General features: G+C 54.0%; 2 protein-coding genes across 2 annotated transcripts; one reads left to right on the forward strand and one right to left on the reverse strand.

Moving 5' to 3' along the window:
* Positions 1–3,396: 3,396 nt before the first annotated feature.
* HCN3 (hyperpolarization activated cyclic nucleotide gated potassium channel 3) lies at positions 3,397–12,265 on the forward strand (the record flags this gene model as incomplete). Its single annotated transcript, XM_079728529.1, has 8 exons — positions 3,397–3,686; positions 6,661–7,090; positions 8,033–8,194; positions 8,610–8,828; positions 9,221–9,367; positions 9,786–10,026; positions 10,908–11,072; positions 11,559–12,265. 8 exons carry the CDS (start codon positions 3,397–3,399, stop codon positions 12,263–12,265), a joined length of 2,361 nt encoding a protein of 786 aa, XP_079584655.1.
* A 2,043-nt stretch (positions 12,266–14,308) lies between these two features.
* Positions 14,309–21,693, reverse strand: PKLR (pyruvate kinase L/R; the record flags this gene model as incomplete). Its single annotated transcript, XM_079696346.1, has 11 exons — positions 14,309–14,415; positions 15,042–15,223; positions 15,923–16,089; positions 16,184–16,336; positions 16,643–16,793; positions 16,916–17,186; positions 17,536–17,722; positions 17,872–18,003; positions 18,101–18,192; positions 20,372–20,554; positions 21,594–21,693. The coding sequence occupies 11 exons, from the start codon at positions 21,691–21,693 to the stop codon at positions 14,309–14,311; spliced, it is 1,725 nt and encodes a 574-aa protein (XP_079552472.1).
* Between the last annotated feature and the right edge of the window lie 748 nt (positions 21,694–22,441).

The raw sequence follows: 22,441 nt of genomic DNA on the forward strand, positions 1-22,441 counted from the left end.
ATCTCTGGAACCACTCTTATCCGTACTCCATCACCCCTTCTCCTACTCTGATCCCTCCCAACTTCCCCACCTGTCTTCCAGAATACATCTAGGGCAGGTCGACCTTCCAGCTCATCTTCCTACTCCTCACCTCTGCCACTTCCCAGTTCTCAGCCCTCCCCCTCTCCTAATTTCGCCCCGACCCCTTGCCCCCAATCCAATCTTCTTCCCGCCCGCCCTGCGGTCGCCATCTTTCCGCGCGGCCCCGCGGCCCGCCAGCCCGCGCGCTCACCGTCCTGGCGGCGAGGCCCGTGCGCTTGTCCCACAGGAAGTCCGTGATGGCGGCGGCACTGAGGCCGGAGTCCCGGCACCCCCGCGGCGACGAAGTGCGGCTCCACCCCCCTAACCCGAGACCCTGGGACCTCCCGCCTAGTTCCCGGGCTCCGCTCCAGCCCCGCCCGCCCCGGCTCCGTCCCCGCCCCCAGGATCCGCTTGGCGCCGCTCGCACCGCCCCCGCCCGGGGCCCGATCCCAGCTCGGTCTCCGGCTCTGGCCTCTCCGATCCGCCGCCGCCACCGCGAGCGAGCACGTACGCACGCACGCACGTCCTGCGTCGCTTCCCAGCTACCCCTGAGCTCCGCCCCCAGGGCCGCGCACGCCAGCGCGTCTTCGCGTAGCTCGCGGCAGTCCGCCCGTGAGAGCGGAGGAGGTGCTAGGGCGGAAGTTCATGGGGGCGGGGAGAGAGTCGTCGGGGATTACCAGGTCCGCGCCCCGCCCCTCAGCCCCTAGTGTCCTTCCGTATCCTTCCTAGATCTTTTACCACCTCCTATTCCATGAGACTTCTGTGGCTTGTTTTGTTAGGTTTGGAGGTTGAAAAGAAGGGGTTGTTGTTTACGGAATGTCGCCGTTCCGCAAACCTTTTGAGACTTGGTGGTGAGGTGTGATTCTCAAGCATAGCCTGCGAAAGTTCAGTTCTTAAAACAGTTCGGCAGCCTAACCACAGCAAAGAAGGGCTCCCACCTTTCCTCCTGAGCAATAGCTATGCACGTCTCGGGGTGGGTGGGGGAGCGGGGTGTGGCCTTGGAGGAAAGGTTTGAGAAATGGAGGGGTGGAGAATCAGGTACCAAAGAAAGGGAAATTTTTTGAGAACTTTATGTTACGTACTTACACATGATATATGAGAAGTGTAAATTTACTGAATTAAAAAAAAGAGGAAAGTGAAGGAGAGCTTGAGACAAACTGGGCAGAGTTAGAGACGCTATAGAAGGAATTGAGAAATAATAAGAGAAATGAAAAAAATAACCTGAGGATAACTATATTCAAGTAAAATATCTGAGGGGAGCCAGGCTGGTGGATAATCGGATGGAGCTTACATCAGTTGGCCAGAAATGGTTTAGGAAAAGTTTCCTAAAATAGAAGAGGAAGAATAATTAAGGGGTGAAGAGGGCAGTGTAGTTCACTTGCTCTTCCATGAACACTTCCCTTATTCATTCAACAAGCATTTACTAAGTGTTCACTATGTGTCCAGCATTGTGGCAGGTGTAAGGCTTTTGTTCTTCACAGCTTCACAGTCTAACGCAGGGGTCCCCAACCCTCGGGGCCATGGACCTGTCCTGTCAGTGGCCTGTTAGAAACCAGGCCACACAGCAGGAGGTGAGCGGCAGGCAGGCGAGCAAGCAAAGCTTCATCTGCCACTCCCCATCGCTCCCCGTCGCTCTACTGCCTGAACCGTCCCCCCATCGCTCGCATTACCACCTGAACCATCCCCCACCCCACCCCCCATCCGTGGAAAAATTGTCTTCCAAGAAACCAGTCCCTGGTGCCAAAAAGGTTGGGGACCGATGGTCTAATGGAAGAGAAAGACGTGTAAACAAACATTGGCAGCTGTGTGACAAGAGCTGTTACAAACAGCGGTGCCCTGGTCACTGTAAGAAAGCTGTAGACTAGACCCTAGCTTGGGAAAGTCGAGTTATAAATGTGTTTCTATTTAGGTTTCCTAGAGGAGATGACATTCGAACCAACTGTTGGAAAGTGAATTGGAGGAGAAGGATAGCAGGCAGAGAATATATTTGCAAAGGTCTGGAGACAAAGCAGAACAAAACATTTAAACAGAATTGGACTCCTGGCTTTCAAGAGAGGGACTATCACAATAAAGGTTGTTGAAACTAGGTCCAAATTTTGCAGGGCCTTGTATGTCATTCTAAGGAATTTAACGGTAATCCTATAGAAGATGGGGAAGTTTGAAGGACATTAAGCAAATGATATAGCTACACTTGGATTTAGGAAGGTAACTCTGGCAGACTGTGGAAAAATAATTGGCCTGAGAGAGTTCAGAGACCCGTTCGTTTAGAGGCGTCTGAAATAACCTAGGTGAAAAAATTCTGAGGGCTTGAAATAAGGCAGTGACAATAAGAAGTGGAGATGAGGGGAAGAATTTGAGATATTTAAGAACTTTCAGGGAATTCCCTGGTGATCCAGTGGTTAGGACTCTACACTTTCACAGCCGAGGGCCCAGGGTTCAATTCAATCCCTGGTCGGGGACCTAAGATCCCGCAAGCCGCGCAGCACAGCCAAAAAAGCCCCCAAAATAGCCCTTTACATCACATAGCACTGTAATTTACCTGTCTCATCTGCGGGCATAGAGGAGCACTGGCTTTATGGATAGGACTTTGTGTTCATCCTTGTATCCTCAGCGTCCACTCAGTAACTGGCAGAATTGCTTTTGGTGAGGGCTGGCAGATGAGTTCGGAAATGAAATATGAGGGGGAGCAGTATGGAGGAGGTCAGAAGAAAGGAGTATGCCTAGGAGAGTGCTGAAAGAAAAAAGTGAAACGCAGGAAGTCCATAAGCGAGAGTGGGTAAGAAGAATCTTAAAAGCTATTCCCCATCTCTTCCACTGGTTTCCAATTCTTCGCCCTCCCGAGCCTCACGAGCTACAACCAGCATCCGGTTTACCCGCCACTCGCTGGCGGCTCCGCCTCCCTGGCACTCAGTGGATAAAAGCCCTTCAACTCTAGACCATGCCCTCTCCGTGGCACTGGCTTCGTTTCCCCTCCTTCTCTTCCTATACTTGGAGGACCGCCCCCATTGGCTAAGCCACGCCCGCCGGGGGGGGTCCCTCGGGTTGCAGGTTATATTGGTCCCGCCCCCTCCCGGGATGGCTCTCGGTCCGCCCCGCCTCCGCCCGCCCTGCCCAGCCTTCGCTCGGCTTTCGCCAGGGGGCGCATCGCAACCCGCCCACCGCCCGCGGGAGTCTGTCGCACACACCCCCTCCTCTCCGCGCGCCGGCGGTTCCCAGCCGACTACGCCTCCGCTCCGAGTCAGCCGGGCTGCGCCCGCTCCGACTCCGGGAGGGGTCGGGGGTCCCGAATGGCCGCGGCAGGGTCTAGGAGGCCAAACGTGTAAGCTAACGGGCGTCATGGAGGCGGAGCAGAGGCCGACGACTAGGGCCAGCGATGGGGCGACCCCTGGTCTGGAGAGGGCGCCTCCTGCTGCCCCGGCATCTACAACCACGGCCTCGGATCCGATCCCTGGGTCCAGGCCCGGGACCGGGCCCGAGCCCAAGAGGAGGCAGCTCGGGACGCTGCTCCAGCCCACGGTCAACAAGTTCTCCCTTCGCGTGTTCGGCAGCCACAAAGCAGTGGAAATCGAGCAGGAGCGGGTCAAGTCAGCGGGGGCCTGGATCATCCACCCCTACAGCGACTTCCGGTACTGGGGGTCCGGCAGGGAGGGCGGGGGACACAGATCCCACCCTCACGGGCCGCGACAGGGGGGCCGGGCCCGCCTCACCCTCCACGGACACTTCATTTCCGGCCCAGGGGTCCCCTGTTGGGCCGACAGAGTCACTTCCCCCAATCTAGCCCGGGAATTCTTGGGTGAAGGATCAGCAGCCGGAGGTCCTTGGTGACTTTTCATGCTGGGGGCGCTGGAAGGGACAAGCGGACAACAGAGACCTGGATTTCCCATTTCAGGAACCCGGTACCCTACCTGCACCACAGGGAATACTGGAATTAGGGACTGCTCTCTCTTCCTGTCCTGCTTGCTGGGGATCTGGGGAATTTTGTCATGTTCCGAGGCTCGGGGTCAGCCTGAGAGAGAAACCAAGCCCCGCTATTTCCCACTGTCCCCATTCCCACCCCCAGCACCCGCCTAGTTCAGCAGGGCAGGCGACCAGAAAAAATAGGGACGCTGCGGAAGGGGAGGAGGGAGTGTCCAGACAGTAGGTCTGATCGCTGTCCCTGGTGCTGAAGGCGGCATTCGGCAGGGTAGGGCCTGGAAACAGCGATTTGAGACAGCAACACAGGGGCAAGGCCACCCCCCATATGACCACCACCCAGGTGACTACCAGACCGAAGGAATGAAGAGTGGGGGTGGGGCCATTCCTTAGTCCCCATCAGGCTGTACCTCTACATCAAGGTCGCTAGGGGAGGAGAGCCACCCTGTCCTTGGGGGAAATGAAGGACAGCTCCTGGATGTGGCAAGGATGTGTGCAAAGCACCTAACCTGGGGAGCTAAATGAGCAGAAAGGATGAGGTGTGAATCAGGAGCCTGGAAACACAATTGGAGACCTAGACATCATCTTAATCCACAGACATAACACACTCCCTAAATGTTCCTCTTTCTCTCATTTTTCCTTTCATTCCCCTCCTTTTTACTGCCTCATTCTCACCCTACCCATGCACCTTTTCTAGTCTCCTGTGGATCTCCCTCCCCTCCCCCATTTCACCCTCAGATGTATCCCCAGAAGCCATGTATCCCCCTTATTATTGTGCTTCTTTTCTGTCCTCTCTCCTGCATCACACGCCAGGCTTGTGACTGCCTGTGAGTCAGGCTGTGAAGATGCTCTATGGCTAGGCAAACCCTCTTTCCCTCTCCTCTCCCAGCTTACAGTACAGGATTTCTCCAGTGGCCAGGAAAGAGAAGAAGAGGGGATCCAGGATTTGTTGTTGATTGAAATCACACAGTCTGAAGGGCTTCCTGGAGGCCTGGACTTGGGGACCACCAAACTTCTTTCTGGGGCTGAAAGGGTTGATTTTTGCAGTCAGAGTCAGAAGGGACTGGGTTCTGGGTTGATACTGCATCTAGGTGTGTCCTGGAATTGAAACCACCATAGCTACTTGGGACCCTGAGATTGTCCAATGAACTTCTTTGAATGAAGGCTTCACCTCACTCCCTCCTGACCTCTTCTTTTCACAGCTTCCACCACAGCAGTATGGCTCTCCCCTGCCCATGCCCTTGCCTGGGCTCAGCCAGAGTCCCATTGGGCACAGGGAGGTTAGGGGAGGAAAGGAGTGCAGAGCTTCAAGCCTTGCTGTCTCAGGATCTGCTATAGAGCTTCTCTGTATGTGCAGCCCTGTCTGAGGTGCTGTGGAGGAGGGAGGGGCATACCTGAAAAGCTAGTTCAGTTGGGAGGCAGGACAGATCATCCCCACCCTGGGACACAGATGAGCAGATCCCAGCAGAGAAACAGGAACTATGGGCCCAGCTGTGTTGGGGAGGAGGGATGGGGTGGGGAAGGCTGGGGAAGGCTAGGGAAGGCATGAAGTCCTAGACTAGGAATGGACGGAGAGCTAGAGATGGGAAAAGCAGCAACCTCTTCAGAAATCTGGGGATAAAGGGTGGGTGAGTCATAATCCAAATAATGCTTGTACAGCACAGTCACATCCGTTGTCTCAGTGCATATTTTTTCAACGACCCTGTGAGATCAGCACAGGGTATTTATCTTTTTTTAACTTAAAAAATATTTAATAATAGTGACATAGATCATATACATATAGTAAGGATATTACATATATATTACTATATAAAGAAGATATATATGCACATTAGGGGTATATTTAGTCGGGATATATATATAGTAGAGATATATATATAGTGAATATATAAGGTAGAGATATATATAGTATAGTACATAGCAGGATATATATATATATATATACACACACACACACATATGAAAGGATAATTGTAAAGCAAACCCACATGTAACAACTATCTAGGTCAAGAGAGACTACATTGCTGATACCCCAGAAGGCTCCCTGCTGCTCTCACATTCCTTTCCCAAACCCACTATTCTAACTTTTGGTACTCATTTTCTCACTTTTCTTTATAGTTTTACCACTTTTCTGTGAATCCCTAAATGACGCAGTTTAGTTTGGCCTATTTTTGAATTTTGTATGCGTGGAATCATACAGTGTGTATCCTTTTGTTTCTCAACATTAAATTTGTGAGATTCATTCGTACTGCGGAATGTAGCTGCAGTTGGGTGATTTCACAGTTGTATAATATTCCAGGGTATGAGTGTATCATAGTGTATTTATCTATTGTGTTTATCTTATTTATCTACATTTTTCTACTGATGGACATTTGGATTATTTCCAGATTTAACGCTGTTATCCCTGTATATATCTCCTGGAGCACGTTTTTCCCTTGAATGTGTGTATACCTAGGAATAGAATTGCTGGGTTGCAGGGGATGCAAATGTTTAACTTTACTAGATAATTCCAAACTATTTTTCCAAATGGTGGTCCCAATTTACACTTCCACTAGCTGTGAATGGTCATTCTGTTGTTCTGTGTCCTTGCCCACTTTTGTCTGAGAGACTATCTACCCTTAGTCCAGTGGCTGACCATCATCGTGAAATATCACTGTGGTCTTACTTCCCATCCCATCCCTACCTTAGGTTTTACTGGGACCTGATCATGCTCCTGCTGATGGTGGGGAACCTCATTGTGCTACCTGTGGGCATCACCTTCTTCAAGGAGGAGAACTCCCCACCTTGGATCGTCTTCAACGTCCTCTCTGACACTTTCTTCCTGATGGATCTGGTGCTCAACTTCCGCACGGGCATCGTGGTAGAGGAGGGTGCTGAGATCCTGCTGGCACCGCGGGCCATCCGCACACGCTACCTGCGCACCTGGTTCCTGGTTGACCTTATCTCCTCTATTCCTGTGGATTACATTTTCCTGGTGGTGGAGCTGGAGCCACGACTGGACACCGAGGTCTACAAAACAGCTCGGGCCCTGCGCATCGTGCGTTTCACCAAGATCCTCAGCCTGCTGCGGCTGCTCCGCCTTTCCCGCCTCATCCGCTACATACACCAGTGGGAGGAGGTGGGGTGGGGAGGTGGGCAGGGGGCTCGCAGACCACTCCAGACAGCGATATGGGTGGGGCTCCTGGCGACTTTATGGGGTGGGGCAGATGGGTGGGGCTTCCAAAGGAGGGCTGTCTCCAAAGTTGGTGGAGGAGAAGCAGGGACAGAATGAGTGTTCAGGGGATGGGTCCCCAAGGTGAGAAGGTGGTGGTGCAGGAGGGTGGAGCACAACTGCTGGACAAACACTTGAGGGTTAGTTGGCCTCTGGGAGGAAGGTGTAGGAGAGGAGTTAAGAATTGCAGAGTGTGGGAGAGGCTTGAGTTTCAGCTTCAGGACAGCAGCAGAGTTTAGTGGTTCAGAGTGTGGGCTCTGCAATCTCATTGCTTGTGGTCGGATCCCAGTGTTACTATTTACTGTATGAGACTTGGTTTCCCCTTCTATAAAATGAAAATGTTAAAAATACTTACATAGAAGGTTGTAAGGATTAAAGGAGTTAATACCTGTAAAGCACCTAGAACAGTGCCTGGCACATAGTAAGTTCTCAGTAAATTACCTATTATTATTTTTATTATTGGAGTTGAAGAGGACTTCTGGCATTAATCGTTATATATGCCCTGGGGACATTACACTGTGAAATGCCCTCTCTCCTCTTTCCCAGACTACACTTGGGCAACTTGTGCAGCAGACCTTTTTGAGTCTCTGCTGTGACACTTGCTGTATGACTTGGGGCACATGATTGGCATCGATTTTCCTTTTTATAAGATGAGAGTAGTAATACAACCTCCTTTGTATTAGCTATATACACTGTAAAGCTCTATACGAGTGAATAATAGCCACAGTTTTAACATTCATGAGGGCCGGGGCTAGAGAGAAATTCAAAGAGTATTTGCAAGGCCAGGAATGGAGAAGTACTGGCAGAGAGGGGTTCCTGTCCACAGCAGCCCCTCCTCGGACTCCTCAGATCTTTCACATGACCTATGACCTGGCCAGTGCTGTGGTTCGCATCTTCAACCTCATCGGAATGATGCTGCTGCTATGTCACTGGGATGGCTGTCTGCAGTTCCTGGTCCCCATGCTGCAGGACTTCCCTCCCGACTGCTGGGTCTCCATCAACCATATGGTGGTGAGAACTCCCCACAGCTCAGCCCCTCCTGGGCCTTCCAAGGGCTCTTCTCCCTGATCAGGAGGGATGAACAAAGCGGGCAGGAGGTGGGAGATGATGGAGAGATGGCCAAGAGAGAAGACAGGAGAGAGGAGGTGGGGAGGTGAGAGGAGAGTGGAAAGAGGCCCGGAAGAAGTGTCTGTGTGTTGGAGGGAGCAGGCAGGGAAGGAAACTTAGGCAGAAACTGCAGCCCCCATGCTGTAAAACAGGCCCCTTCTGTCTCAGGCCCCCCAGAACCAAACCTAAGTTCCTCCCCTGGCAGGCAGGTCTAAAGTAGAAGGGGGCAGACAGAAGGACTGAAAGAGAAGAGGGGGCAGGAGGAGAATGAGGCTCTGAGGGGTCTATGCCCAGCTCTGCAATACACTCTGCCCCCCAGAACTACTCGTGGGGCCGCCAGTATTCCCACGCCCTGTTCAAGGCCATGAGCCACATGCTCTGCATTGGCTACGGGCAGCAGGCACCTGTAGGCACGCCCGACGTCTGGCTCACCATGCTCAGCATGATTGTGGGTGCCACGTGCTACGCCATGTTCATCGGCCACGCCACTGCCCTCATCCAGTCCCTGGACTCTTCTCGGCGTCAGTACCAGGAGAAGGTCAGCAGGGGCAGGAGAAGGCAGGGGAGGGGTGCTGGAGGCTGGGTAGCTCAACTTGGAGCCCATTCTGACGCATGCCCTTGTTGGATCTCTGTGTCCTGCCTTGCCCCATGTCCATTTGTGCCATGTGTGTACCTTTTCCTTGTTTGGACCAATGCACCTGTCCTTGGACACACACACCCCGCCCCCGCCCATGTCTGGCTTTTCTTGTGATTGTGCTCTGTGTCCTCCCCGTATCCACCATTATCTATATACCCTTCTGCCTCCATGTTTCAACCCTCTGGGTTTGGCCCACGTCTGTGACCTTCCTTCACACACCGCTCCCCACACTGTTCTGGCTCCACATCTGTCTCTGTGTTTTCTTGCGTGCTGGCCATTGGCTGGCTCTCCAGTACAAGCAGGTGGAGCAGTATATGTCCTTCCACAAGCTGCCAGCTGACACACGGCAGCGCATCCATGAGTACTATGAGCACCGCTACCAGGGCAAGATGTTTGATGAGGAAAGCATCCTAGGAGAGCTGAGCGATCCGCTTCGGGAGGTGGGACTGGGCGGGGCCCTGGAGGGAGGCTCTTCAAGGACCTGGGCTTCTGGGATGCCATCTGGGGTGGGGGCTATTGGTCAGCAGGTGCACCTACAGGGAGTAGAGCCTACAGAGGGCCCCATGGGAGGTCAGGCCTTTGGAGGACTTCTGGGGTCTAGGGTCTTTCTTGAAGCTCTTATAGGGGTGAAATACACTGGGGAGGGCTGCAGGGGTCTGCAGTGGGGGATGGTCCTGTGAAGGCTCATGCGAGAGCTCTGAAGGCAGGAGCTTAGAGATGGTCCCAGGCCCACTGAAGCATACCCGTCCTTTGGCGGATCATGACCCCAGGGGTGGGGCTTCTGGAGACAGATGAGCTCGATGGGGGCACCTCGGGGCAGGGGGCACAGCCTGCCTGACAGGCCCCTCCCCTGCCCAGGAGATCATTAACTTCACCTGCCGGGGCCTCGTGGCCCACATGCCGCTGTTCGCCCACGCCGACCCCAGCTTCGTCACGGCCGTGCTCACCAAGCTACGCTTTGAGGTCTTCCAGCCGGGGGACCTCGTGGTGCGTGAGGGCTCCGTGGGCAGGAAGATGTACTTCATCCAGCATGGGCTGCTCAGTGTGCTGGCACGTGGCGCCCGGGACACCCGCCTCACTGATGGATCATACTTTGGGGGTCAGCAGGCCTCAGGGAGGGTCGGGGGGTCTGGAGCAGAGGGCAACTGCTCCCCTGGATCAGGGTCTTCACCTGGCTATGCTGCAGGATCACAGGGTTCCAGCTCCTCCCCAGGCCTATTCAATCAGAATCTCTAGGTCTGGGGTCTGGAGTTCTGTATTTTTAAAAGCTTCTTAAGAGATTCCAATGTATAGCCAGGTTGAAAATGACTGGGCCAGTGGGCCTTTCAGAACCCTTAAGTAGTGAAATCCAAGGATCTCATGAGATTTCCATGAGGGAAAGATAGGAATAAAGCAGTGCTGTCCCAGGGGCTTGACCTTTGTGGCTCCCTTGTGGAATGCCTTGGTGGTATGAATCAGGGACCCAGCCTGTGGCAGTGGGGGCAGTTCTTCCAGCTGCTACCCAAAGTGATTTGAGGCTCATATATTCTCTCAGTCCCCAAATCACCCACACCTTCCAACCTCCCCATTGTGTTACCCTTTGCCCTTTGGCACTGCTTTTCTCCTTCTGGGTTGCCCTTGGTGTTCCTTCAAAGGGGTGGGAGGGGAGGGCACAGAGAGGGCACTGCCCCAGGCCTACCCCTTGGGCTAAAGCAGTGGAGGTGGGTTGGGAATTAAAGTGGAGTGGAATAACTAGGAGTCTGGGGGCCAGCAAGAGCTGCCTGGTTATCAGCTTTAAGTTGGACAGAATGAGAAGGACAGTAATTATGCAGGTCTGGAGAGTGACCATGCTTGGAGCATTTAGGGACCCTGGGTGGGTGGGTAATCGCTAGTTTCTCCCATCTGGGGAGGAACCTGAGGAATCTGGGTCAGCTGCTGCAGGCCCAGTGAGAGGGAGTTCTGTGGACAGTGGTTTTGAAGGCCTTCTCCCAACTTCACCAGAAATCTGTCTGCTGACTCGGGGCCGACGCACAGCCAGTGTGCGTGCTGACACCTACTGCCGCCTCTACTCGCTCAGCGTGGACCATTTCAACGCCGTGCTCGAGGAGTTCCCCATGATGCGCCGGGCCTTCGAGACAGTGGCCATGGATCGGCTGCGCCGCATTGGTGAGGCCTGTCCACCCTGTCTGCTCTGGGTCCAGGCTGTGCCCTCACCCCTTGTCCCTAGCAAGGAGTCCCCAGCGTCCCAGGGCCCAGGCTCCAGCGCCTCAGCATCACACCCCAGCCCAACCTAGTCCCAGCAAATGCCCCAATAGGGCTTTCAACACTGTGGCTCACTGTCCTTACCACTCAGCATCTCCTACCCCTGGAGATATCACCCCAAGTTCCCATGCCTTGAATCCTCCTTCCCTGAGTACCAGTCCCTGACTCTCACCATCTCTGATACATACTCATCCCCTGACCCTCTTCCTCCAACCCCCAACTCCCAATTTCCATCCCCCAACTCCATCTCCATATTCTTGACCCCTATCCCCTACCTTCACCCCACCACCGTCCCTTGACTCCATCTTGTTACCCTCATACTTTTGATATCCAACCTTCATCTTGGATTCCTTTCCTATCCTTAACTCCTTCCCCCGGGACAATTTCTAGGCAAGAAGAATTCCATACTGCAGCGGAAGCGCTCCGAGCCAAGTCCAGGCAGCAGTGGGGGCATCATGGAGCAGCACTTGGTGCAACACGACAGAGATATGGCTCGCGGTGTTCGGGGCCTGGCCCCAGGCACAGGAGCTCGGCTCAGCGGAAAGCCGGTGCTGTGGGAGCCACTAGTGCATGCACCCCTGCAAGCGGCCGCCGTGACCTCCAATGTGGCCATTGCCCTGACGCACCAGCGGGGCCCTCTCCCCCTCTCCCCTGACTCTCCAGTCACCCTCCTTGCTCGCTCTGCTCGAAGATCAGCAGGAGCAGGCTCCCCAGCCTCCCCACTTGTCCCTGTCCGAGCTGGCCCTCTGCTGGCCCGGGGGCCTTGGGCATCCACCTCCCGCCTGCCGGCCCCACCTGCCCGAACCCTCCATGCCAGCCTATCCCGGGCTGGGCGCTCCCAGGTGTCACTGCTGGGGCCTCCCCCGGGAGGAGGTGGACGGCGACTAGGACCTCGGGGCCGCCCACTCTCAGCCTCCCAGCCCTCTCTGCCTCAGCGGGCAGCAGGTGATGGCTCTCCTGGGTGTAAGGGCTCAGGAAGTGAACGCCTGCCCCCCTCAGGGCTCCTGGCTAAGCCTCCAGGGACAGCCCAGCCCCCCAGGCCATCAGTGCCTGAGCCAGCCACTCCCCGGGGCCCCCAACTCTCTTCCAACATGTGAAACCTTTGGGTAAGCTCTCGGGTGCAGTAGCATGTGCCAGAGGGCAGACGCCTCTTGGGGACACGAAGGGGACCTGAAACACTGCCCTATGGGAGTATCTCCCCTTAGTACCAAGAAGATGGTCTCTGTTCTCAGCTCAGGCGCCTGCAACTTGACATCCTCCTAATCCATTCACCTATTCATCAAAGATACTTAGCACCTACCATGTTCAAGGCACTGTACCAGATGCTGTATGTCTCCACTGCCAAGTAGAAGTGACTCCAAGCCCTCTGATGAGGGTATTCCCCTAGCCATGGTCCTGCCAGGTGCAGGCCTGGGCCCATGATCCCACCTTACTAAGCACAAGTACTTGCCACCACCATCACTGCCAAGTAACTAGATGTCTCTGTTTTCCTGCCCATGACCTTGCAGGTTCTGCCTGGCATGGTTATCATCCTGTCCGCTAGCATAGCTGGGCACTGCCAATTACCTGTCCCCCCTCTGCTGTCAACAAATGTCTTGGGTCCCTGGTGTGGGCATCCAGCTTTACTGCCATGCGTGGACCCTCCCTGTCTATACCCCGAGTGGGAACACACATCTCCTGACAAGTTCCTTGCACTCTCTGTCTCTGTGGTAGAACTGCCTTTTTGTAAACTGGGAGCCACCTCCTCCCTATGCCCCTGTCCCAGTGATGACCCCCTTATTTAGTGTGCCAGCGTAGATTCCCCCCAGGTTGGGGGCAAGTGAATCCTTAGATGGAATTTTTTCTTTCCTTGCTCCCTTCCTTATTTATTTACTCTTATTTATTCAATCATTTAATCATTGTCTTTATTCACTCATTTGCTAATTTTATTTATTATCGATTCATTTTATTTACCCATCCATTTATCCATCCCTCCCGTCCCCTCCTGGTAGGGAGACAGGAATGGGCAGAGCCCTCCACGCCAGCTCTTGTGGTCCTCGCCCAGCTCCCATCAGAGGCAGTACTTGAGCCCTCTCCCTAACTAGGTAGGAGCAGGAAGGCCACCTGAGAGGGAGAGGAGGACTGTTCTTCTTTTTAGGGTTTTTTTTCCTTTCTACTGAGTTTGCTGCTGGTGCAAGAGTAAGGGGAGGGCCCGAGGTATCCAAGCCTGGGGAAGGGCAGGCTAGCCAGTACCTCTGCCTTCTCAGGGACAAGAGAAACCCCCTACTCCACCCCTCTGTCCCCACACCTACTCTACAGCATCACAGAATGAGGGGCCAGGACCCTAAATCTCCTTTTTCTCCTGGGTGGGCAGTTCCGGGGTTCTGGTTGTGTGGGAGAGGTTTTATATTGCTTCCAAACACCTGGGTTTAAAAAGAAAATAGAGATACTTGTTTTGGCTCCTGGCTTGTGTGTGGGAACAAAGCGGGCATTCTGGGGTACAGGAGGAGGTAGGAGGGCACCTGACCCAGTAAGGCATGAGGTGGGTATGAGAGCAGCCAGGGAGCGGCCTGCAAGCCTAGAGGTGGTAGAGACAGTGACGGGATGAGCCCGCCTGGCTCTCGGGGCTCCCCGCCTTCCATCTACCCTAGCTTCCCCAAAAGGGTGGTGCTTTGATATCACTGACAGTGACAATGAAGAAAGAGGTGGCACTCTCCTCGGGGGATGCCCAGATTATCATGAGGACCACATATGAGAACGTCAAACTGCATGGATGTGAAATATTTTTTTAAATAGAGATTTTGTGGAGACTGTGGACATGACTGTCCTGTTCCCTTCACCTCTGCCCCCAGGTACAGGAAGACTAGGGGAATAGAATTAATCAGTTAAGCTGGATTAAAGGCTCAGAGTATTTTAGGGACCAGTTGAGAGTATCAGATGCAGGGAATGTACCATTGGTGCTGTTGGATGGCCAGGGCTTAATTGGATACAGACGTTCAAGGCCTGTGCGAAATGGAGAGGGGGAGGGGGCACCCTGGATGGCAGATGTGGCCTAGGGTAGGGAGGATTGGGAGTAGAGAAGACTTAGAGGTGGGGCGGTAGGAGGGAGCAGAAAGGAGGGACGGGTCCAGGGCTGGCTCGGTCAGAGGAGGAGGAGCACCTCAGGTTACGCTCAGCACCCGCATAATGTTGGTATAGCCGGAGCCCGGTCGCCAGCCTGTCACCACAATCACCAGGTCCCCAAAACGGAGGAAGCCACGGAGCTTTCCTGGGAGGAGGACGGGGAGAAGATGCTAATCAGCCATTGAGGAGCCCAGGCCAGCCCTGTAATGAGAACGAGCTACCATCCTTCGCCTCTTCAAGCCCACTCGGTAGGGAATGAGGGGCCTGAGGCAAACTGTACCGTGTGTCCCACAGGTGGCACCGCAGGAATGTGACCACTGTAGTATATCAGAGCTGCACGTATGCCCGTGGGGTGGCATGTTGCTAAGTAGCAAGTCTACCTGTGTTGCTATGCTTATAGGAAGAAGTGGGGTATGAGCATAGCCAATTGTCAATTAGACTTTAGTTGCAGCTGCAGGGGACTGGGTTCCCCTTTCTCTTTTCACCTCTTGCTCCTTGGGTCAGGCCTGGCTCTAGCCACCTGGTGCAGGCAGCAGCTGCTCCGACTTCCTAGGGACGGCCCTGACCCCTGACCTCTCCCTCTGCCCTCCTCTCTCAGCACATTCCCCCCACCCCTGGAAGCCCAAATATCTCAGTCTTAGTGAATCTCACAGAGAAAATCTGGGACCAGAGGAGAGAGGCAAGGCCCTTTTGGGTGGGTGTGGGGCGTGGGGTTGGAGGACTGATGATACAAATCCAGGGGTGGATGGGGAAGGAGTTTAGGTGGCTCACCACTTTCAATGCCAAATTGGACTCGGCGATCCACATCGTCTGCCCAGATGGCCTCTGGAGGTTCACGGTAGAGCACAGGGAAGACTCCTCGGCACAGGTGGGCCTGGCGGGCAGCCTGGGCAGAGCGGGTGACAGCAATGACTGCTGCCCGAGGTCGGTACCGCGACAGAAGCTGGGCTGAGCTGAAGGAGGCAGACAAGGTCAGCCCAGAAGAGTGAAAGAGTGTTGGATTCTGGTTCCAGGTGACAGCAATAAGCTGTGCGACCCTAGGTAAGTCATCATATTTTTCTGGGCCTTAGTTTTCTCACCCGTAAAGTGGGTATAAGAATACCCGCCTTTCTTACCACACAAGGAAGATACGAGATGATTTTTAAAAAATATCAAATGAGATAAGGAGAAACTGCTTTGCAAAACAGAAAACCTTTCTGGGAATGCACCTTTATATAGTACTTAACTTACAAATGTCTCTTGTTAATCCTCACAACCCCATGAACAAATGGAGGAGGCTTACAGAGCCTGGGTGACTTACCCAAGGTATCACAGCTAAGTTTCAGGGCAAAGACTTGAACTCAGACCTTCTGGGCCCTTCTGCAACACCCCAGCATTGTAAGGCTTTGTGGGCTAAATGCAGAGGACCTGCCTCTGAGCCCTAGGAGCCTAAATGGCCTGCAAGCCAATGCATCCAGTGATGTCACCTTACCCTTCCAACCCCCTGGGGTTCACAGGTACAATTCCTGGTGTGCTTCAAGATCTGCCTCTCTAGGCCTCCAGCTCCCATAGCTGCCTCTCCTCTGGTGATGAGACAAAACCCAAGCCTGGGGCCCATCCCAGCCTGCCCTTGGCCCAAAGCCCTGTCTTGGCGTTCCCAGTGTCCCCCTCACCGGCCAGTTGTGGTCAGCACGATGATGGCAGCAGCACAGCACTTGAAGGCAGCCTCCACAGCGCCAATAGCGGTGACCTCGGTGGGATCCCGGCTCAGTGGTGCTGCCCGGCGCAGCTCCTCAAAGAGCTGCCGGTGGTACACGGCAGCCTCTGCCTCCCGGGCAATCTGTGGGCACCAGGGGGTCAGGCTGGGCAAGGCTATTCAGACCTGGAAGGGATGTGGTTTTCCAGCCCGTTTGCCTTGCATTCTGAGCTCCTACCGCATGCTGCATCTTTACAGCCTCCACAGGAAAGTTGCCTTTGGCAGTCTCCCCCGACAGCATGATGCAGTCTGCCCCATCCAGCACAGCGTTGGCCACATCACTCGTCTCTGCCCGGGTTGGCCGGGGCTTAGTGATCATGCTCTCCAGCATCTGGGGGACATCTGGATGTCAGAGCTGTAGGAGTCATACTCTGACTGGGGACCCTGCCCTGAACTACTTCTTGGAGTCCCACACTCTCTCAGGGCCCCTAAAGCCAGGGTCACACTCCCAGACTATGTGACCCTGGCTATTCAGTTTCCTCATCTGAAAATGGGGGTCACAGTATCTCTTCCTAGCTTCGTTGTTTGAGGGTCAAACACTGGACAGCAAAACGTGCCAGAGACCTAAGGTGTGGGTATTCACCTTCAGGTGTCCCCAGACCCACAGAGGGCCCTGCCCCCAGGGCTCATTCCAGACCTGTGTAGCACAGACAACGGGCTTTCCCGCCAAGTTGCAACGGCCAATCATCATCTTCTGAGCCAGGAAAACCTTCTCGGCTGGGATCTCAATGCCCAGGTCACCCCGTGCCACCATAATGCCGTCGCTCACCTCCAGGATTTCATCAAACCTGGGCGGTTGGGGGAGTCAGGGCTGGGGAAGAGCCAGGAGATGCCAGGGAGAGGCAGGCAGGAGAAGGGGAGGGGCGATGGGGATGGGTAGGGCGTGATGGGAACAAAGACCAAGGCTCACTTCTTCACGCCTTCGTGGTTCTCGATTTTGCTAATGATCTTGATGCCCTGTCCTTCCGGCCCCAGAGCAGCCCGGACGGCAGTAACGTCGCTGGCTCTCCGCACAAAGGAGGCAAAGACGATGTCCACGCCATGCTCCACCCCGAAGCGCAGGTCCTGGACATCTTGCTCGGACAGCCCGGGCAGGTCCACCTGGGTCCCCGGCAAGTTCACGCCCTTCCGGCTGCCCAGGACACCGCCGTTCTCCACTTGGGTCTCCAGCCCCTCTGGACCTACGGGCAAGGAAAGAGTCAGCTAAGGTCAGGGGTGAGGCCGGGGGCTTAGTTACGGCAGCGGGAACACGAGGATTGGACCCCCCAAGGGAGCGGAACCATGTCCTCTTCGTTTCTTGGTCCTCGGCCTGGGCTCTGCACCGTATAGGCACAGGACGGACTTCTGTGGAAGAAACTACTAACCCGCCAGTCCAGCCCCAACCCAGGGTGAGCCCAGGAGTCTGGATGCCGGGGGCTCGCAGGACGGGTGGCCGGGGGAAGGTGTGGTGTGTGTGAAGGGCGAATGCGGGAGCCAAAAGGAAGAGAGTGCGCGCATTGCGTAGGGCCAGGGCGGGAGGCGCGTCCGCACCGATTTTCGTGACCTCTAGGGAGATGAGGCCGTCGTCAATGTAGATGCGGCCCCCCACCGGCACGACCTGGACAATATTGGCGTAGTCCACCCACACGGTGTTCGCGTCCCCCCGCGTCCGGAACGCCGGGTCCACAGTCACCAGCACGTGGGAGCCCTTCACTAGCTCCACTTCCGACGCAGGGCCCTAGGGGCGGCGCCAGAGGAGGACTGAGTTCTGCCTGCCTCGGTGGGGGCCGGCCCCTCCCCATGCTCCGCCCTACGGGCAACTGCCTCCGCGCCGCACCGCCCCCTTCCCGGTCCCCAAGACTGGGCGGGTCGCAGGTCGTCTCTCACCCCCTGCAGGATCCCAGTGCGTATCTCCGGTCCCTTGGTGTCCAGAGCGATGGCCACGGGTCGGTAGCTGAGCGGGGAAGTTGCAAAGCTCTCCACCGCCTCCCGGACGTTGGCGATGGATTCAGCATGGTACTGGGGATGGGAACAGAGGGAGGATTTCAGGGGAAGGTGGCCGGGACCCTGGGGCATCCTCTAGCCCCGCCCGCCTCCCCGCGGCCCCGCCCTGAACCTCATGGGAGCCGTGGGAGAAGTTGAGTCTCGCAATGTTCATCCCGGCCCTGATCATCTCCTTGAGGCGCTCCACGGAGCGAGATGCCGGCCCTGGAACCAGAGATCCCACTCAGACAACTCTCTCCCCAAACCTGAGAGACAGGTGAACCCATCACCACCCTCAGAGCTGCCCCAGGCCGCAGAAGTACTGTTACCTGACCTTTGTTCCCTGACGCCACCCCTACTCGCAGGTCAGAAACTCCGTTCCCCTCTCCAGCTAACACAAGCCTCCTTGCACTGTGAGGCCCTAGAAAGGTGGGCTCAGCCAGGCCTGAGGTAACTGTGTTGGCAGTGATGTTAAGTGTTGAGGTGTGGGGGTAACCCCAGCGTAGGAGAAGGGGGTGGGTGCCAGGTGAGGGCATTTGGGGTACCAGGCTTTAGAGCTGAGAGGCCTCATATCGGACTGGGGAGAGTCGAGTTCTATCCCATCCCTGCTCTGCTGATAGGACGGCTGTGTAACTGAGACCCAGTTGACCAACCTCTCCAGTCCCTCCCTAAAGCCAGTTCTTCCACTTGTGCACTGGGTCTCCTTCTCACCTGCTCAAAAACAGATTCAGCCATTCCCCAGTCCTCTGTGTCATCAGTGTTTTCCTTTTTTGTTAGGTCATTCCCATCAACATGTAAACCTGCTGTTATTTTTCATCCAAAAAAAAAAAAAATCTCCTAATCCCAGTTCCCCCTCTAGCTACAGCCCTATTCCTTTGCTTGCCTTCACAGCAAAATTCACCGCAAGAGTTATCTCTGTACTTGCTGCCTCCAATTCCCCTCCCGCTCTTCTCCTCGTACCCACTCTCCACTACATCTGTTCTTGTCAAGGTCACCGAAAACCTCTGTGTTGTTGCTAAATCTAATGGTCAGTTCTCAGTCCTCATCTTAGCTGGTCCATCAGCAGCATTTGACACACATCCTTGATGTCCCTTCTTCTCTTGGCCTCCAGGACACCACCCTCTCTTGGTTTATTCCTACCTCACTGGCTGCTCCTTCTCAGCCTCTCTTGCTCTTTAACCCCCTTAACATTAGATGCTCCTTTTACCTTCACTCCCTTGGTGGTCTCAACTAGTCTCATGGCTTTAAATACCATCAATATGCCGACAGCTCCCAAATTTATGTCTCCAGTTCAGACCCCTTTCCCAAACCCAGAGTTGTGTATCTGATTGCCTACTCTGTACCACACTTGCAAGTCTAATATGCTTCTCAAACTCCACATGCCTCAAACTGAACTGATCTCCTCCCCCCTAAACCTTTCCACCACAGCCTTTCCTGCTCAGTTGATAATGCATTTGTCTAGTCCCTCACGTCAAAAACCTGGGAGTAATCTTTGACTCCTTTTCACCCTCACCCCCACCCCATATCCAATCCATCATATTCTGTTGGCTCTACCTTCAAAATACATTCAGAATCTGATCACTTCTCACCAGCTCCACTGCCACCACCTGTTCTAAACCAGAAATACTGTAGCAGCAGCTTCTGCCCTCGCCCCCACCCCCAATCTATTTTCAAATATTGCAGCCAGGGTGGTTCTGTTAAGACATAAGTAAGAGCATGTCATTCCCCTGCTCAAAACTCTGCAGGAGTTTCCCATCATACTTGGAGGAAAACTCAACTCAGATTCTGAAAATGGCCTGCAAAGCCCTACATGATTTTCCCTTTCCCCCAGCTTCTTCATTTCTGCTACTCTTCCCCTTGATGGTTTCCATCCTCCTTGACTTAGGGCCTTGGCGTTGACTGTTCCCTTTGCCTAGAAATCTCTTCCCCCAGACATCTGCATGGCTCATTTTCTCATCTCCCTCAAGTCTTTGCTCAGGTCTAATTTTTCTCAACAATGGCTACCCTGACTCTCTATTAGGACTGCAACCTCCCTCCTGCCCTTGCATCCTCATGCCCCTTACCATCCTTGATTTTTCTTTTCTTTTTTTTTGTTTTCCATAGTACTTATCATACTAAAGAATCCCCTTATTTTTAAAAACAATTTATTATGTTTATTAATTATTGTCCCACCCAGCTAGATTGTCAGCTCCCCAAGGGTAGGGATCTTTGTCTGTTTATTTTGTTTCACTGATCTACTCCCAGGACCCAGAAGCTTGTCTACCAAGAGCTCAACAAATATTTGTCGAATGAATGACCTCAGTCAAACAGGGAGAAGTCTCAAAGGACACAAAAGATGAGGAAGCACCTTGAGAAACACCCAAGAGGCCCTGTGATGCTGCAGGAGCAGATAGAGGGCGCTTACCAATGGTGGCAATGATGCTGGTACTGCGAGCGGCCACAGGCTCGGAGTCGATGTCCAGCAAGCAGAGGTGTTCCAGGAAGGTGTCTGCCATAGCAGCTGGCAGCTGCTGCTGCTGGAAGAAGGAAGTGCCTAGCTCCTGGGTCAGCTGGGCCACACTAGCCCGCCGCAGGTACCCCGCCGGTCCTGCAGTAGAAGGGGGGCTGCGTGAGCATCTGCTTCTTCTCCCCATCCTTTCATCTCAGCACAGTCTCTATTCCTTCCCTTGGTTCTCCAGTTTTTGTTGAGTCTTCTTATGAGCTGGGCATTATGCATACATTATCTTGTTTAGTCTCAAAGGTGCTAGGCAGCAGGTACTGTTAAATGCTCTGTAATTACCCCCATTTTATAGGTAAGGAAACAGAGGCTGAGAAAGTTTAAATAAATTGCCCAAGGTCGTACAGTTCTAACTAACAGAGATGGGATTCCCATCCAGGTCTGACTAACTCCAGGCTCAAGTTCTTGATCACCCAGCTATCTGATCCCTCACAACCCCCGACTTCTTGCCCTTTAGCTGCTGACTTCTCTCAGCCTCAGCAACCCCTTGATATCTAGTTCACAGTGGCCCCTCATTTCCAGGCCAAGAATCGCCCAGTTCCCTCTCCTAAGGTCCCTGTATTCTTCCTTCCAACCCCGGGCAAGTGGCTGGCCTCCCACCCCCTCCTCTGAGTTTCCTTAGCCCCTTCAGTGCTACTCCAGGTCCTGAGGTCCCAGTAGCTTGACCCAGCCCAGCCCAGACGAAGAGGAGCCCCACTGCCGGCCGCACCCTCCATGCCACTGCACGCCTGTCTATCTCTGGGGGTCTGATCCACACTGTCAAGCTGTCGGAGGCATGAGGCCCAGCTGGGCTGGGGATCAGTTCTGCATCCAGTTCTGGTTAAAGTGTCACCAGTGTCTCCCTTGTCACTGGAAGCCCTGTGCACCAGGGGCCAGAGTCCAGGAACCATGAGAATACCCCGTGGCTCCCATGCTGCGAGCTCCCCTCTGCCCTGCCTACTGGGGCTGGGAGAAGAAGCCCAGACCAGGGTCCATAAATTAACACAGGGGAGACTCTGATGAACACAGATCCTCCCCAAATACCTCATAGCCAGCAGCAGATATGGATCATTTGTACCTCCCCACCCCACTCCTGATTTCTACCCTCATTTTCCCCTTCTCTTCAATGGCATCTGTGGCCCCTTCTTACCTCCTGGAGCCCCAATCAGGATGGACTTTGCTAAATCCCTTTGGGACTTAGAGATCCATGACCAAAGCCACATGGGTCGCATGTTGTCCTGCACTGACATGCTTCCAAAATGTGGAGGTGGGGCTGCCCGGACTGTGGAGAGAGGGGGAGAGGATATCAAAACTGCTGGTCTTATCGAAGGGCGCCAGAGAAAAGAAAAGGGGCACACCCAATAGGCCACCCCTGTCCCCACACAGAGTCCCTCCCCCAGACCTGCTGGCTCTCTGCCCCTGTATTCTGGCATCCCCCCTCTCATCCATTTTTCCTGATAAATTTTCAATCCATTCACACTGTCCGATCATCAACCTGAAGAGAGATTTTTTTTTTTTTTTTTTTTTTTTTTTTTTTTTGCCAGTGATATGGTCCCTTTTTTTTGTACTTTACTGAAGTTAGTCCTAGATGAATCTAGGAAGCAGGGGATCTAGGGTAGGGACGGGAGGCTGAAGAATGGGGATAGGGAGCATTTTGATTATGTAGTGGGATTCTCTGGAAGGGCTCTGATAACATCACTGTCATTATCACGTTGGCTACCATTTGCTCATTGACCACCTGCAATATTTATTGAGCACCTACTCTGTGCCAGGTCCTGAAGATACAGTGGTGAGCAAAACATGCAGAGCCTGTACCCTTCTGTGGAATTTATAGTTTGGTGGGGAGACAGGCTATAAACAAGTGTCAAACAAATAAATATATAACTACATGCTTTGTAAGTTCTAAGAAGGAATGAATCAGGGTGCTGGGACAAAGAAGCCAGTGAGGAGAAGGGGGGGATGTATTGTTTTTAATATTTATTTATTTGTCTGCGCAGG

Source organism: Hyperoodon ampullatus (genome assembly GCF_949752795.1).
Source record: "Hyperoodon ampullatus genome assembly, chromosome: 2".
In the NCBI taxonomy this organism is placed as follows: Eukaryota; Metazoa; Chordata; class Mammalia; order Artiodactyla; family Ziphiidae; genus Hyperoodon; species Hyperoodon ampullatus.